An 18,436-nucleotide genomic window follows, 5' to 3' on the forward strand; every position below is an offset into this window, starting at 1 on the left:
GGTTTGCCAGATGAACACTTCAACTCCCCAACTGCCTTGTCCCACCTACCCCAGGTGGGGCCAGGAGAACACACCTGTCTCCAGAGACACTACAGACAATTCCTTCACAATCTTTCCACCTGACAGGTGTGTACTTCTTGGATGTATTTAATCTTGTGCAGCACATGTTGGGACTGAAATGCTGCAGCAAACAGAACCCAACCCATGGATTTACCATTTTTATCCTCTATTCACACAGATTGTTACTAATTTCATCCAAGTCATCCACCTAGGAAGGGATTGCTCAAGCCAAAGGAAGGAAGTAAAATGACCTTTTTTTAAACAAGAAATCATGCACAAATAAGAAGTGTTTGACTCTTGGCACAATTTAGTTCTATTATGTAATATAAATATACTAGCAAAACATAATATAAAAAATTCTCCCTTCAACTTTAGCATACAACTTCTACCAATAACCCTTGGTCTGAGGATAGCAACACAGTAAATAAATTTCATTCTTTCTCAGTTCTGACAGCCAAGGATACATGAAAATGGCCTTTGTTATGAATAGTGTTTATTTTTTGTTTTCCCCAGATGAGATGTTGCAAATATTTTCTGCCCTTTCCCCCAGATATTGATCGACCTTATCAGCTCTACCTTAGTCGTATCGGACAGTCAGAAATATCCAGGAAAAAAAATTGTTATCTAAAGAATTTTCTCACTTTCCTTCTTGCTTTACTTCATTGTCTTTTTTACCAAGGAAAAGTAAAAAAAGCATGCCTTTGTCCCTGATAAAAATTCACAGAAACTTCAGCAAGGAGACAAACTGGTCCACTGCAGCACTTGCTGAGAACAAGCAATGACCCAGCATTATTCTCTGCCAGAACTGATAACACAGACCCAGATGGACTATCTGATCTCTAACTGTCCCTATAATAAAGACCATGTCAATATGTTGATAAAAGAGGGCCAGATATATTTGCTTGTTAATACCTCTGAAGGTCACAGGCAAAAGAAATTTGACTACCCTGCAAGCAGCTTTCAAGTTTTTATTGGCTAAGCGTAAAGAGTGGCCCTGTCATCTCTCACTGTAGAACCTTTTGTGCCCCTCTATTCCTTTGTTTCAGTGACTTTATCAAGTAGCCATGCATGCATATGAATGCAATATTTAAAACAGTTTCTACACAAACATGCGGAAATCAGCTGCTAAAGAATGTGACTGGTTTGGTTTTCTTCCCAAGCTTCCTAAGAGTCACACCACGAATAAAGTCTGTTTCTCAGAACAGAATAGCCAGTGTTTATTTGTCTAATAAGATGGAGATGCAATCCAGAAATAAAATTCCTGTTGTCTCTGCAGATGTACAGAAGCTGGCTGGTGCTACAAAATGTGCATTCAGTTAGGTCGAAGACTGTTGATCAACTGTGCCTGGCAAATATTGAAAGCATAAAAAATACACTGCAAATATATGGTAAATGTGCATTTTGGCAGGTGAACACGAGATTGTAAGTCTTCCATTCTTTGTCAGTTCTGTGCTGGAACCACAAAGGACTGCTATACAGGATGCAAGGATGCATTAGAAACTTTGCCTATTTCCACAAATGGCTATATCATGGCCATGAAAAATTGGCCAACGCCAAGGGGAATTAAAATCAAAATAGATGAGAGAAGATAAACTTAGGTCAGGGCAGAGAGTGTGATTTAAGCTTTGAATTTTCATTAAAGAGACATTAGAACAACTTTTTTCTAATTGCAATCTTTAAGGAAAACAAAGGGTAGTTCTTTAAGCCATCATTACTCTTGTTCTTACTGTTTCACTAGGATAACAGAGGTGTGAACTACAGAGGGTGGGTGAAAGGGAATTCTTGGAGGAGATTGTAGCAAGGGATCTTCCAATTTAATACAAGGCAATAAAAATCCTATCCATGAGGATGAAGAGCTCAACTGGAAATGTTCAGCAAAGCAAAGAGGTCTATCTTTATTTTGGCCATGTTTGAGTTGGGATGACTCTCCAAATGTCCTGTAGAGGTCCTTTCTAACCCCAGTTAGATTATTGTTATATGTGTGTGGGCTGATAGCAGAAAGTCTTATATATATATACGTAGATCACTAAAGCCAAGTGAATTAGAGAGAAATCTGAGAAAAGACAACATGTTTAGCCAGATTAGGCTTGCTGTGAAATTAAAAGCTCATTTTGGAGAAATTACTTCATCTGAGAGCTGGGGAAACTCTTCATTTTTTCCTCTCCAGTGTTCTACCAATCTATAGAGAAAAGTGTTTTCTTGTAACTTAGTCTTTACTATAAAGGGAAAAAGGTATATAAAAAAGTAAAAAAAACAATAAAATTGATTCAGTAACAAGTAAAAAACCAGAGGTTATACAACAATGCACTTTGGCAAACTTAACTTTGTATTTGAAGCTCTAGATATAGAAAGATAAGGACCTTAGGAGCTGAGACGTTGTAAAACTGAGAAAAATTACTTTGAAAGTATTAACAGCATGAAGAAATCTGATGACTTCTAATAAAACTAGCTCTTGAAAGAGAGCAAAGGCCAAGCTGAGCAGAATTAGAGCCTACCGCCATTTATCTAGTGATTCAGAAAATGCCTTCTCTGCAGATTAATTTCTCCAGTTGGAAGAATTTTTTTGAACATGACCATTGAAAATGTTGTCTGGCTGAACACAGAAATAGAAACAGCTGGTCAGACTCTAGAAACTAAGGTCTTCAGGTTAGAGATTAATCTTAGAGTTGCCCTAAAATGCCTCTAGCACAAATCCTACAGCTGATAAAAGACTGGCATAATCATATCTGAGCCAATTTTCCTAGCCCATTGCAGTACAGTGGGCAGATCAGGTCAGAGATGATGTTCCAGGTCCAAACGAGATTTAACTAAAAAGCTGCATCATCATCCCTCTAAAGCCAACATTAATTCTGAGACTAATAATGAATGTCGCTTATGCTGTTTCTTTACACAGTGAAAATTTTTGCCAAAACATACCTTTGGAACTACAGTCAGACCTGGTTCAGCAAACACTGCTTCTCACTGCAACACACAGAAGTAACTGTGCAGCCCAGGCTGATTCAGATCTCACTCATCATCACCAGGGAGCCAAGTAACTGATTCTGTGTGATTCCTGATCTATTTCAGAATATTTAATAAGATCTGGCATGTTTCAAAGGGGCAGAAGAACATGGGATGGATAATTAAACTCTGTAAAAGTTTAACAACTTCATTTGTACTCTGTTGCTATATCAACTTTTGCTCTTTGCAATACTTGCTCTAGTTAAGTTTGTCCTGAGAGTAGAGATTTGCCTCCAGGGAAGATGCACATAGTCTAGAAGAAACCATAAGAAATTTATCTCTTAGAGACTCACCCATCATTCAGAAGAAAATGGAAAGGTGCAAAGGTAGCTTGCTTTAACTGATTAACTGGTAACTTTGTAGCTGTTTAAACTGAGCACTGTTCAGGGCAGGGGTCATATATTTTCACTCTCTGGGTAGCACAAATAAAAATAATGAACCATCACAGCAGTAACCAACTTGACCTTCCCAGATGATTTTTAAACAACTGATTAGGGTATACCACAGAGGGAAATTATTTAAAACAAAATAAAACCCCTCCACACTCTTCCTTTGGTAATTTATTTTCCTGTGACCACGATGTCTTTTCCTTGCACATACCAACTAGTGCTACTACCTCTAGGACCACCAGAGGTTGAGTGTGGCAGGGCACAGCAAGAGAAAAGGCCATGACCTCCTGTCCCAAACCTATCTAACATAACAGAAAAGAGCCTCAGTTCACATTCCGTGGGTTACTCACGGCTCAGCTTCGATGCTCTGGTCAGCAGCTATGTAGTTGGCAGGGATGTAGCCCGTGAGCTTGCGGCCAGGACAGACTGACCCCGCTGGCAGGAGGAGCCTGGCGTACCACCATCCCTCATGGGATGCATTCAGCACTTCCAGCTTATCGCCAGCTCGGAAGCTCAAGTCCTCCTCAGTGCGAGCGTCGTAGTTGAACAGTGCCACAAAGTTGCAAATGTTTGCTAGATCCTGGCCAGGCAGCGGAGGTAAAGGCTTCTCTTTAATCTTACTCTCTAGCTCCTTCTGTCCTGCTTGGAGATCAGGTTTTACCACAGCAAGGTTGGCAAAGACTTGGCCTCCTTTGTCTTCCTGCTCACCATTTCTCCCAAAGAATAAGCAGGAAAGGTAAGGCTCCAAACAGGGACAGTGTTTCTGGCAAAAGTTTCCCATCCTGATTCTTTGTTCCTTCCTCTGCTTCTGCTTTTCTTTTGCTTTTCCTGGTTTCAAGACCTTTAGACCAATTTTTGCCCCATCCACATCTTAGCTTTTTGCAGACTTCTTCTCCTCCTTCTCCTTTGGCACAAAATGAAGCAGCTCTTGGCACAGCTGGAAGCTCCTCTTTGGGTCCCACGGAGAGCTCATTACAGACGACTCCCAGTTAGGGAGTGAAACCTGAGCATTCAAGTGCCAGCACACGTGTGGAGGGAATTTCTCACTTCCTCTTCAGAACAGGAAAGCAACACAACAGCTGTGCTGAGCTCTGAGAACAGGAAAGTGTGGAGCCCCTTCTGTTACAGCAAAACAATAACGTCAAAACATGTAAATAAGGGAGGCTTTTCAATTCCTTCTGCTGGACATGGGTGTTTTCTTATCTCAGATGTGGTCTGGTCATATGATCAGTGGTGAATGTCTGTCTTGGCAATGATTAACCAAACTGACCTGCCTGCTTCTTCAGCAGTCTGACGTGGACAGCTTGAATGAATATTTCTTTTTATTTCCTGGTTTCTACTGGTTTCAGTTTGCAGTGGGAAGCCTTTGCTCACCTGAGACTGGCAGACGCCCTCACCGGGAGTGCACCTGTGGCTCCCGCCCTCACTCACACCTGGGCACATTCCCTGCCAAATACCTGCCCCTCAAACCAATCCACTGGCTTTTCTTTATTCAGCTGGGATGGGCTCTTTTTACAAAGAAAACCAAATACCTGTGGCTTACAGTAATAAAGCAGTATATTTTAATGCATTCCTTATTCTGCATTTTAAGGAAACCAAGGCACTAGCAGAAAGCATTTCTCTAGGTGGCTGTCTAATTAGATAACCCTATATAAAAATAATGGCTGTTTTCCGGTCACCATGTAAACAATGACATTGCATTGACCAGTATATTCCCATTTCTAAAGCATCTCTAACCCAGCATATAGACCCATGGGTGTCTGATACTGCTGTGGCAAAGCAGGCTGAAGAATTGGCTGCCATATCTCAGTGGTGCAACCCAAGATTTGTAACTCCTGGAAATTGCCACAGCCTCGAGGACACACAGTGCTTGGAGCAGGAAGTGCAGGAGAAAGCCTGTCTGCACATAGTGGTGGCCTTTCAGTAAGAGACAAACTCTTACAGATCAGAGTCTATTTATTGAGATCAATCAAAACTCACACATAGACCTATAACTTACCAGTGATCAAAACACCTGAGTCAAATATTTTTCTTTTCTTTTCTTTTTTTTTCTTTTTTTTTTTGGTCAGTAATATGGTGCTGTTTTCCAAAACCGGTTATACATCTCTCAGTTCCATTTAGAGCTGCTGACTTCTGTTCTACTTTACTAGAAAGAACATAACTAAGTAACAGAAACCAAACTCGCTTTCATCATGGCTCTCATGCATTTGAATGAGGAGACCAGTGGCAGAGGCAGAGGGCTACTGGTGAACTAGGCACTGTGGGATGACTAAAAGATAGCTCCACTGAAAGTGATAGTATTAATATCAGGTGCATCTCCACTGAAGAGGAATGGGAACTGCTTGCACACACTTTCGCAACACTGAAAAAGAAATTAAATAAAGGCCATACCCATTAAAGTACCATACCCATTAAGTTATCACTAAACCTCATCATCTTTTGGGTCTGATAAAGAAAAGGTATGCTGATTTTGCAGGTTATGATAATCGTATTTAGCTTCTGAAGCACCACGGGAGATGATTTTTTGCCAGGAGTTATTAATCATTTAATAGTAAGAAGACAAATATCCAAGAGATATTTACTTTTCCTAGGTGTGAAAAACAATATCCAAAGGAAGGAAAAGCCTATATTGATAAAGAAACTATCTTCATTAGTCTTGTTTAAGGAATTGTCTACATTTACTGAAAGCAGAGAATATTAGAAACTACTACTAAGTAATCTGGTAGTTTTCATTTTGCATATTTGATTGACTTTTCCTGTAATATTTTGTGGTTCTGGCTACTTGGGCATTGATTTGGCAAATACTTGCAAACACATTTACTGCCCAGAATAGTTTCATCAAAGCCATTTGCATCACACAGAATCAATCTGTAAAATGCACAACTCTTTTCAGTATCAAGTCCCACCTTTACACTCAGGAACCAATACACAAACACATTGGAAATCACACTGCATTCACTGAGACCACTCAGATAAGTATTTATAACTGTAGCTACAACAGGGTTTAAGCCTACAAATATTTGTGTATATGACTACCTTATCTCAAAGAGCGCCAGGCATTAAATTCATCTTCTCTCTCAATTTGTGCCCCTTGGCTTTACAAGAATGGAAAGAATTTTGCTTGAAGTGATTAATAACTATAAATCAGATTATTTTCATCCTGATCTTCAGGACCAGTTCTATGTATTAAACAAGTAGACTTTAACAAATAGCCATTAAATTAATTAATCAGATTTAAAAGTCTTCTCAAAAAGAGAGAAGATTGGAGTTGCTGAGAACCACTGAGCAGATTTTCTATCCCATGTGGGAAAGGCGAGTAAGTGAGCTGTGGTGGCCACACTGCAGCAGCTACTGCAAGGGTCTTTGCTCCCATCCTGGTGACTTTATTGAGGATTCACTGCATTTCTGAAAATAAAGAAGTACTCTTAATGGTTTAGAGACTATATAATTTTATCACAGGCAAGAAAAGAAAATTAGCATGTAATAAAAACGTTCTTGCTGGTTTTACTGAAAAACATAAAATCTGATAAATCCCATAATCCTGATTTTCATATTCACAGTTTGGAACAAATGAGGATAATCATGTATATTCAGGAGCTTTCAATATAAACTGTTGTCCAAGTCCTCTGCATTTGTATTATGTGTAATCTAATAGAATAATCTTTGCATTACCTATTCCTTGGTTTATTTCTTTTGTCTTGCATCCCACTATATTTTCCTTTTTTTTGCAAAAGGAGGCCAAGCAGTTCTGCATTGCTTATTGGCCTTCTGTATCTTTATATAATTTTTTGGGGGGTCTGAATATCAGAGCAGAAATTGTTCAAAAAAATAAGCTATTGGATGTAAAGTGACTGTAAAAAACTTAATCAGAGATATTGATAAATTTTATCAGCAAAAGTGCTTTAAGAAGGATACAAGGGTCTCACCTCATTCTTACAGCCAGCACTAGCTAGTGACAAAGATGAATTTATTATAACCAGAATGGCACATTTACAGTATGAATACTGAAATTTAGTACTCTGGTCCCTATATTATAAAAAAACACCAAACACTAATATTGCAAGTAATTTCTTAAAATATGCAACTCCTTGAAACAAAGATTGATCATTTCAAAGCTGTGTCTGACAGGACTATACAAACTTAGACTTTAGAAAAGAGAGCAAATATATTCAGTCAAGTAGTACTTCCACTTCAAACTAGGTAATTTCCCACTGCTTTTAATGTATATTTCCTTGTTCCATAAAGAAAAGAGTGTACACTGATGCTATAGGTTTGAGGATGACAGATATCTGAAGTTACTTGTTATATTCTATACGTTGCCTTTAAAGTCCGGTATAAGTAAGACTCTTGCAAGGAGCCTTAGACCTGCTTAAAGGATTAATATGAAGTCCTCTAAATCCATTAAATCAAATTCTAATTAACTTAGAGTCAATATCCCTTAGGCCTTGTTTATTCTACAAAACAATCATGTTTAAACATGGTGTTGAAACATATTTCTCTTAGCTGACTGAATGGACAGAAAAATAATGTGTTAGCACTACATCCTTTAGTAAACTTAGTACAAAACTAATCTGCAACACTGATATAAATTGAAGTGATCTTGGAATCAGGTCCTGCTCTGCATGAATTAAGGTATCAGACTGAGTTGTATTAAATAAGTACAGATAAGATATGAATCCATAATATTTCAATAGTCTTGTTTTGATATGAGTTCTATTTGTGTTCCACGCTCATTATTTTGTATGAGTTTGCATTACAGATATTTCCTATGATTGTCAGTTTGTATGTGCTCTGTACAGAACTATTGGCATAAATACATAAAAACTTGGAGTTTCAGAAAAAATGAACCCTCCTTCAACACATAAATATGCTGGTCCATATTTCAGAGACAAGAAGTGAACATCACTGAGACTCAGTCTTCGGTACTGATGATACATGGTGTTTGAAACCATTCCCCTACATCATGCAGAGAAGAATTGTAGTCTGAACAGCGCCCTGCTGGGGAAAAAAAGAATATTCCAAGGCAATATCCACCAACAGTTTTGTTAAGATATATGAGTCAGTTGAAATTGGAAATTGAAAAAGAGCGTGGCTTTTCTTAATGAGATCACAACAGAAACAAACATTTTCCTTCATAACTGTGTTGAATTCTGTAAAAGGAAAAAACTCTATGCAAGGAAATGAGAAATTAAGCTATAAAACACAAGAATTGTAATTAAATAATCTATGATCCCTGTAATATCACTTTCTATATTGTATAATCTTTTCCAGGCCAGAAGCTATACTGCTGCATTTAATGTATGCTAGTTTAAATATTTGACATTATATACCTTGTTTAGAAAACCTTCTTAATGCATTATGATAAAGCAAGTCAAATCTTTCAGCAAAGTAAAATATTCAAATAATGTGATCTTTAAAGAAATTAGCAGAAAACCAAAAGCATATTGTTTTGAATCTGTGCTTGGGAAATAATTTAAATGAATAACCATTTTAAAGTTATGTAGTTAAGGTAACAAACTGAAATAAAGCACAGCGAGTTTTTTTATTACAGCTGTCTTTTCAGCTGTATTTCTTTCCATTTGCACATTAAAACGGAACACATTACTACCACTTTGTAGCTTTTTTATATTCCTTTTAATCAGCACTTCCATTTTGTTTCCTAATTTGCAAATTGCCATTTTTTCAGTGGAAATAAATTATGTGTGTAATTTTACTCTTGACAAAATTGTTTACTCTTATTGATGAATCACTTTCCTGGTTTTGTCTATTATCTTAAACCATAAATCCACAAAGACACAGAGTTATATTTGATTCTGCATTTTCCAACTTTGAAATTTTTTTGCATTTGTAATGAGAAAACCCTGGCTATTTATTTCCATAAGGCTGATCCAGTAATCCATCTCTACCCTAGAAAACATTAAAAGTACACTTTCAAGTGCTTTGGTGATGAGGGCTGCTTATTTATTAGCCAAATTTGGGCCTGCAACACACTACATCTGACAACAAATTAACAGAGAGGAATAAGGTTCTGTCAAGGATTGACAGAATAGAGACTTTCTCTATTTGTTCAAACAAACAGATCCCACTTTGCTCAAATTTAATGTGAGTTTTGCCATTATCTGCAATGGGACCAGACCTCAACCATTATTTTTTATTTCATTGTACATTATTCTAAATGATATACAGCCTGCAGTGTTAAAAATTGTAACTTAATTTGCTTTCTATGAAGCAGCCTCTCTGAATAAAACCAGAGAGCTGTAGCTCTCTAAGGCATGAAAAATACTTCTAATCAAATCTATCTCTGTGTGGGAAAAAATATGGCAAGTGGATGACAAAGAATTATCAGCAAACATGACTTTGCCATTCTTTTAAGAAAATGTATTCCAAACCTGACCCTGTTATGAATAGTTTTTAAATTTAGAATGTGTATATGTTTATGAAGATTTTATGATGGGTCAAGATCATTTCTCACATAACTCTATCAAAGTCTGCATACTAGGACGTAGATGACTTGTGAACATGATTTACCATTTTTATCTTAAGCTGGAATTGCATCAAAAGAAGCAGAGAAATCCAAAGAGAGATGGATTGAAAGGAGTAGTGTGTCAAAGTACTGTACTCATTGTTTCACCTGTGAGTGAAAGTACTCAGGGCTTTTTTTCTAAAAATAAAACCAACACACTCTCCTGACCTTCACTGTACCTCAAAAAGGCAGCATCTCACAGGGAGCTGAAATTTACTAATAGAATATATTGATATACCATATAAAGGAACATGTCTTACTAATTACTTTAGATTACTGAAATATGACATGCAAAACCAATAGAAAAACACTGTTAATTTTAGAATAGAATAGAACAGAACAGAATAGAACAGTTCAGCTGGGGGTGACCTGCAATGATCATCTCTCTGACCACTTCAGACCCTGCTTGTCCCATGATTGCTCAGTTCCTGGGCAGTCCCCTGGCCATGTGGCTGGAGAATAAAGATCTCTGAAACCTCGATCAAGAATCACTCCCTATTTCTTTCCACAGGCCTTACTGTCTGATGCATGTTGCAGAAATCCCGGCTGCAACAGGAGTATATGAAGTTATCTCTTTACTGTGTTTCAGCATCAGTCTGACCTGTTTCTGTTTGTTCAAAATCCAAAGTTTCACAAAGGAAACTGATGCAACTTGTCTTGCAAATATGTATCTTTTTACTCTTCTTCCTTTCCTTTTGTTTCTGTGTTCTTCTCTCTCTGTAAGGATGTAGACAGTTTCTATATAGTTTCCTACTTCCTCTTTTCTTTCTGCTCCATGTCTTTCACAGCTATGCAATGAGATGCTGTACAAAGAATGTTACCCAACATGCAAGACATGATCTTTATAAACATGGGGAAAGGGGATAGGAAGCCAGCAGCTTTAGTGATACTCAGTTTCAGTAAGGACTTCTGATACAGAATTCTGTTGCTGCAGACAAAATAATTCACTTCCTTTCTCTGAAAAAATTTCCCCAAAGTCACATTCCTTTGTCTTTTCTTACACAGCTTTAAGCCTTATCAGAATTGCTTCTCTCCCTGTCAAGAGCAGCTAAATGCAGACATACAACCTTCAAAACAGAAGAGGTTGCTCTGACCTGCTTCACAGACATACTTAAAGTACAGATATTTAAACAGTTATATCAGCATGATGGGCTCTTCTTGATGCTTAGTATATATTCCTCCACATCACTTCTTTCTTTTCAAAATCCAGCGTACTTTTTTTTAACTTTTCCATCAGACCACTTAGACACCCTCTAGAGGCAGAAGCAGAACAGTAAATATCAAATGCAATTAATATTCAAAATAAGCTCTTATATTTTAGATGTGTAAGAATTAATATTAGGTTTTTTTTTATTGCAGCTCCAAGGAATATAACTCTCATTATAATCAGCAATGAACACATACAGAAGAAAATATGTATTGAATAGAAGATCAAACAGTCCTTTAGAAAAATGGATTACAGTTAAAGAAAGAAAAAACTGATCTCTCTACTCATCATAGCAATAGGATAAAATTTGATCTTGAAAATCCTAACATGGTGAGGATTGTAATTAATTAAGTAACTCGTATGTTACTTTGAAAACTCAAATTTCTGTGCTACATTACACTGGGTTAAATATTTCTACACTTAGTCCTAGTAAGACCAAAACTAGAGCAACATGCCAGTTTTTGATCCTGTTTCCAAGAAAATTTGATAATGACCAATTTGATAATGAAGCAGTGATGAATGAATATCATCCAGATTGAGAATCAAAAATAAGCGGGCTCAAAACCCCTAAGCCTTTAAGGAAAGACCTTAAATAATTAAACAAAAGTGGTCTGTGGGAAAACATAGTAGCAGCCTTCAAATAAATAGAAGTCAGGTGCATAATGATGTGGTTCTCACATCTTCTAGGAATAGGACACAACACAAGAAAAAAAGATGCATTAGCGCAACAGAGAGTTTGTTTTGAAATGAAGGAAGGGAGAAAACTGTTCTTCGTGTAAGGACTCTTAAACACTGGAAGAAATTGCCTCAGTGGCTCTTTTAAAGAAGTAGACAATTGACTTTTTAAGGATATTTGTAGTTGGATTGATCCTGCCCCAGGGCAGAAGATGGCCATTGTTAGGTCTTTCCGAGTTCTGTTATCCTCGAGTCTGCAGTTTTGTAGTTGAGGCATTTCCCACCGGCTGTTCGATAGGTCCGTTCTTTTGAGAAGACTGTGTATTGAAATACATTAGACTTTTTTTTTTATGCAATCACCAGCAAGTGTCAGGCTTGAAATGCAAACCTGTAACCTACTTGGACAACTCCAAAATCTTCAGAATGTCTGAATTAGACATATTCCTGTTTTACTCATGAAGAAATTGAAGCCGTAAGCAATTTATATTATCTGTCCATGAATACACTACAAATGAATAGGAAATGAGGACTGAGAACTGAGTAGTCCTCTGGATTTTATGCTTAATATTGTAATCATAAAATAACAGCAGGTCCAAAAGAAAAAGAAAAAAACCCCAAACATAGGAAAAATAAGACAGTGTCTCATAGATCATAGAAACTGCACTGTTCTCTCACTATTAAATACAAAAAGGTCTACTTTGGAAGCATAGTTTCCCCAAAAGTCCATATTTTTAGTGCAATTTCTTTTGATTAAATGTAACATTCATCGAGGTCAAAAAAGAAAAATCTTTCCAAGTACCTTTAAACAACTCTGCAGAGTTTTAAAATATATACTCACCAAGGGTCCAGTAATCAGTCTTGGTTATTAATCATTCTGACAAAAAAAAATTGATTTTCGTTTCCTTCTTTCATGTTGCGTGGGAACAGCCTGAGGTAGATTACAAGATCTGAGAGATGATAAGGACAGTAAGAAGGATTTTGAGACTTTGAGCACCTAGTGGAATACTGTCTGTTTAACCTTTTGATGAACTATTGGGTTTAGTTTTGGGAAGCTTGTGTCTTTAGCAGCCTGAGTCTTGTTTCTATGCTGGTGAGACAGAATGTAAAGAAAATCGTACTGAGGTGCCAGATGCAATCAGATGTCCTAATCCCAGCAGGACACTATAAATTTTATGTGTGTAATTCCACTAAAAAGTTGACGTGTCCATATTTTGTACCATATAAAAAGGTTCCTAAACATCCCAATAAACAGTAAAACTTCTGAAATCGCTGGAATTTAATCAAATCTTAAATCCTGATCAATACTTAATGATATTCTTACAGCTTCCTCTACCTCGTAACAAGGTATCCTGTGTGCCACAGAGGGATGCCTTGAAGATTATTTAGCATTTTGCTCAACATTTAAAAGTCTACTGAAAAAATACTAAGTGCTAGAGACTGTTTTTCAAAGAAAATATATTCTTGACAGATTTCACGGTCTTGCAGAGACAAAGGTTATCCTTAAAATAAATTAGTGTTGCTAGATCTGTCTCCCAAAGTATCACTCTGTAATAAATCATAGCCCTACTTCTGTATATCCTGAGCTTATTCCTCTGATGGTTCCTAAACAAATATGTTTCCTTCCTAGTGTCCTAAACTTGAAATCAAGGAAGCAAATCCATCAATCCTGTTTAAGTGCATGAAGAATCCCATTGAAGCACCATAGGATGGTTTAGGATGAGGATGCTGGGCTGTGACGCAATCTTATACCTGTGCACTGAATAACTTCATGGGTTAAAAGCTAAACCAAATGCAAGCCCGAGACTCATCTCTTAGCAGTGTGTTACAATAAAATATATTTAAAAACAAACAAAGAAAAAAACCACCACCCAGCACTTTTTTGTTTGACTGATGTTACTTCAGAGTAATTTTCATTTGTTTTTAAAAAGAAACAGGGAAAAATCGAGAATGTTCTGACCTTACTTCTGCATAAGAGGGTGTTCCTTGTCTAAAATGAAAACTATCTGTATTTGTTCAAATTCTTATTTTCACGTATCACTATTGCATGCTCTTCCATAGCAATATGAGGATCCCCTTCCTTTTTTTTAACTAAAAAGTCTTATAACCCTTGCCAAATATAGACAAAAGGCTACAACTGCGTAGTTGGGACAAAGCCATACAGTCTTAGGACAGTAGGAAGTTTAGGGAAAGTGAAATAGACGAAGGTGCGGGTGATTCACAGCTAACTCAGAGAGATGCTCCAATGTATTGTACTGCTGCCCCCTTAAGGACAAAGAAAACGAGGAGCTGCAGTACTTGCCTTGCCCAGAGGCCTGCCACTCCTGCGTGACAGCTAGGATACATTTGAGGTATTTTGACACGGTTCTCACGTCTTTATGTATGTTACCGCACTCAGTTATGTTCCTTTTGTTCTCCACGGCATGTTGATACACTCTTGTGCTGCAAAACTACCCGGAGTTAGGAGCCTGTTCTGCATGGAAAGCAGGCATGATGAGGCACGATGGAAACCAAAATGCTCCTTTCCGTATTTCTAAAAGGCTTTGACACATCAAATCTCCCACTTCACACATGTTTCCTGCAGGTTACTAAACATTAGGGGGCTGAGGGCGTGTAGAAACCACTGCCCTCTCCTGCTGGCTCCATCAGTGTCTGTGTGCCAGGGGCTGAGGGCCGGAGAGGGAATGTCCCTCTGGGCAGCCTTGTAGCCCCAGCTTGAGGGATCCTGCAGCCTCAGGTGTGCCACACCACAAGCAATTCTATCTCCTACAGTTAGTTAGACTAGTTAGAAATTTCCCCTACTAGGACAGGATTTATCATTTTTCCAAATTTGCCAATTATCATGTATTTACAACATAAAAGCAATTACTGTGATGCATAAATTAATTGTGGGGAAACCTAAAATAAATTCCATTAGGAGCTGATAGCCCAACAGTTCAACTTCAGTTATGTGGACATCTCTGAGTGGCTCATGGTGCCATCAAACCTGAAGGACAGGGCAGAAAGAGTGCTGTTAGCACAACAAGGTACTTCAGTTTTTGCAGATGATTTTCATTAAAGGCAGCTCCTTTCTGAGAAAGTCCCTAGAATGGGATGTCAGTATATTTAAAGGATTCATCTGAAAGGAACAAACTGAGAGACAAAACACTTTTAAGACAAAAGAAAAAGATATATAATGTGGGGTATATGTGCTGAAAGTAGACTGACAAAACTTTCCTGTTACCAGGCTTGTGCTGCGAATACTGAAGATAAGGTGTTATTCTCATTTATCTTCTCTTTCTCCAGAACTGAAAACCAATTTTCTTCATCAGTATTTTCTCTATTTCTTGTTGCCAAACTTCTGATTTAATCTTCAGCTTCACATACCTGAAATTTAACTTACTGAATTTCTCAGTGGGTGAAAATTGTTCCCTATACAAAGTGGTTTAAGATAAGTATGATTAGTACTTCTGTATTGTAAATTCTATGATAGATTGTCATTGCTATCAATATAATTGTGCAGTATTCACAAAATCTGGATGTTCAAGATTACATTTAGTTGGCAGTGAATACAGTGACCAGAGGGTTGGACTAGCTGATCTTCTAACCCAAACCATCCCATTATTCTATCAATGAATACATAATTTTCAATATCTGCTCAGATGTTTCAATACTTCAGTGCGTTAAGTTGCTTTTCTGGTGAGTTTTTGTATTAAATGTTTTATTGGCATAGCAAGAAAAGTTATACCTTTTAAATGCCATAACCTAAACCCTGTTTTGGAAGCTACGTGAATCCTTTTCAGGGGAAAAAATAAAAAAGTAACTGGAATAAGATAGCTGTACTGCTATAATCTGCAAGGCAGACAAACTTTATGTGAGAGTAGCATGAAACACCAACTGTGGGTGAACTTTTGGACTTTCTGAAGTCAATCAAAATTGTGGCCATCAACTTCAGTGGGACAGGAATTTGCTCTGTATTTTCTGAAGTGAGCAACTTTAGAAAGGTAAATTATCTTGAGCTCTTAGTTCCCAGGCTGCTTCTTCATCTGGATAGTTATCATCCCTGTTGTGTGTGAGGTCCAGGATGCATCTTTTTGCATGCTCAGGTTTCACATGTTAATTTTTATGTATTTAGGCATATATGTATTTCTTTAACATATATCTAAAACACATGTATGTATCATTATGTATACATAATCTATGGTGTGTACATACATATAATGTATGGTTTGTGTATAATATGCAATGTATATATAATATATGGTATGCATATATATATATACAACATTAAAAAGTATATTAATGTCTATGGGAGATACTGAGAACTGTTGAAAGAAGCTGCTGTACAATGGGATTTGGTAAAATTATGTAATCCATTTCTGTCTTGCTCTGACACCTTAAATGCTCATCTTGTCCCACTACTAACATTTTTAAATTTTATTCCTAATTTTATGTATTTTCCTGTCTAGTCCACTTCCTAATCTGATACTAAACTTCTCTGTAGAATTTTTAAATGCATGTGACAGGTCATGAGATTAAATTCCTCTCATTCAGTGACTACCTGAATATAACAAACTGAATCTTAATATATTAAGTACATTTTATCTCTTTCAACTACTTAAATGTATTTTCAAAAGCATTTTGCTCTGTAATACCAAATTATCATTGAGTCATCCTGCAAAAATCAAATCATAATTTGATATAATCCAAATTTCTGCTGCACACTGCTGCTATGGTTCTGAACTCCAGCTTATCCACCTACAAAGCACAACGCTTACAGCTGTTGCCAGGTAGGCAACACTGGAAAAGAAGGCTTGTATTAAATGTTTTTTAACAATTGCTCTCAATTCAAATACATTTTATAGTATTCCATTTATAGCCATACAAGAATTTTAAAAGAAAATATATTTATTCACAATATATTGAACTAGAATTTTTCATATTTTTGAATCAAAGCAAAGTTTTGATGGTGTCATTGGTCTACTGAGAGAAAAGAACTGAAGAATTAGGAGGTCCTTCAAACAAGGATGTCAAGCCCAGTTGTTTTAGCATCCCGAGTCCAGCCTTAGCTGGGCACTATTATTCAAGTTCAACTACAGAGAACAAGACTACCTCAATGCAACTCTCATCTGTATGCTTTTCTCCAAATACAATACTTTCTTTCAGACAGCACTTCCTTTCTAATTGCACGATGGCATTATTTATTCAGCAGATACCTATCAAAAACTCATTTGTTTATGCATGTTATACTAAAACTGTCAATATACCAAAACTGTCAATAAATTAAAAGGTAGATAGTTACCTATGGAATTACCTATGGAATTTTGGTTCACAGCATAGTGTGGTCTACTGTACACAGTATACCCTGCAGGGACTTTGATGCATAGAAACATAAAATGGTTTGCGTTGGAAGTGACCTTAAAGATCATCTGGCTCCAACCCTCCTGCCATAAGCAGGGACACCTTCCACTAGGCAGGCTGCTCAGGGCCCCATCCAACCTGACCTTCAACACTTCATGGGATGGGGCATCCATAACTCTTTGGGCAACCTGCTCCAGTGCCTCATCACCCTCATAGGAAAGAATTCTTCCTTACATGTAATCCAAGCCTACCCACAGTTTAAAGCCCTTGTCCTATCACTACATGCTTCTGTAGAAAATCCCTCTACAGCCTTCCTATAAGCTCCTTTAGGTACTGTAAGGCTGCTGTAATGTTTCTCTGAAGCCTTCCCTTCTGCAGGCTGAACAACCCCAGCTCTCTCAGCCTGTCTCCATAGGAGACATGCTCTAGGTCCTCTGATTATCTTTGTGACCCTCCTCAGGACTCGCTCCAGCAGGTGCACACTCTTCTTATGTTGGAAGCCCCAGAGCTGGGCACAGCAAGAGCAGAGTAGAGGGGCAGAATCACCTCCCTCACTCTGCTACCCACACTTCTTTTGATGCATCCCAGGACACAGGTGGCTTTCTGGGATGCATGTACACATTGCTGGGTCATGTTGAGCTTCTCATCCACCAATACCCCTCAGGTCCTTCTCCTCAGGTCTGCTCTCTGTCCATTGCACTTGTGCTTGGGATCGCCCCAACCCAGGTGCAGGATCTTGCACTCGGCCTTGTTGAACTTCACGAGGTTCGCACAGTCCCACGTCTCAAGCTTGTCAAGGTCCCTCTGGATGACATCCCTTCTCTCCAGCGCGTCGACTGCACCACACAGCTTGGTATCATCGCAAACGTGCTGAGGGTGCATAATGAGGTAGTAAGTAGTGTTTGTCTACTTACATATGCTAATTGTCCCCTGTAGGGCCCTTGCGGTGTGGCACTGGCTGTCCTGTCACTAACCAAGGCTGACTCCTGTTCCCCGCCTGCTCTCTGCTCGCCAGGTCCCACCAAACACCCCCGATGACGCGCGTTTGCGGTCTGTCAGAGGAGCGGGAGCCCACCGTTCCCACGCCTGTTCCCAGGCACACACAGCCTCGGCGGGAAGCGCGTTTTTCGAATTCGAGCGCTTGGACACGCCTCCGGCCGTCCGCCCGGTGCCCGCCCCTCCATCCCCGGGCTGTCCGAAAGGCTGTGCCGCAGGTGAGGGCGGCCCCGCCGGGCGGGGCGGGCC

General features: G+C 38.3%; 1 protein-coding gene across 1 annotated transcript in view; it reads right to left on the reverse strand.

Moving 5' to 3' along the window:
* The window catches only part of FRK (fyn related Src family tyrosine kinase), a 51,660-nt gene extending 46,998 nt beyond the window's left edge, over positions 1 to 4,662 (reverse strand). The window contains exon 1 of the mRNA XM_032101525.1: positions 3,800 to 4,662. Within this exon, the coding sequence (XP_031957416.1) occupies positions 3,800 to 4,230 (431 nt within the window). The 5' untranslated portion in view covers positions 4,231 to 4,662. The remainder of the gene's footprint in view (positions 1 to 3,799) is intronic.
* Positions 4,663 to 18,436: the final 13,774 nt, after the last annotated feature.

Source organism: Corvus moneduloides, chromosome 3 (genome assembly GCF_009650955.1).
Source record: "Corvus moneduloides isolate bCorMon1 chromosome 3, bCorMon1.pri, whole genome shotgun sequence".
Taxonomy (NCBI): Eukaryota; Metazoa; Chordata; class Aves; order Passeriformes; family Corvidae; genus Corvus; species Corvus moneduloides.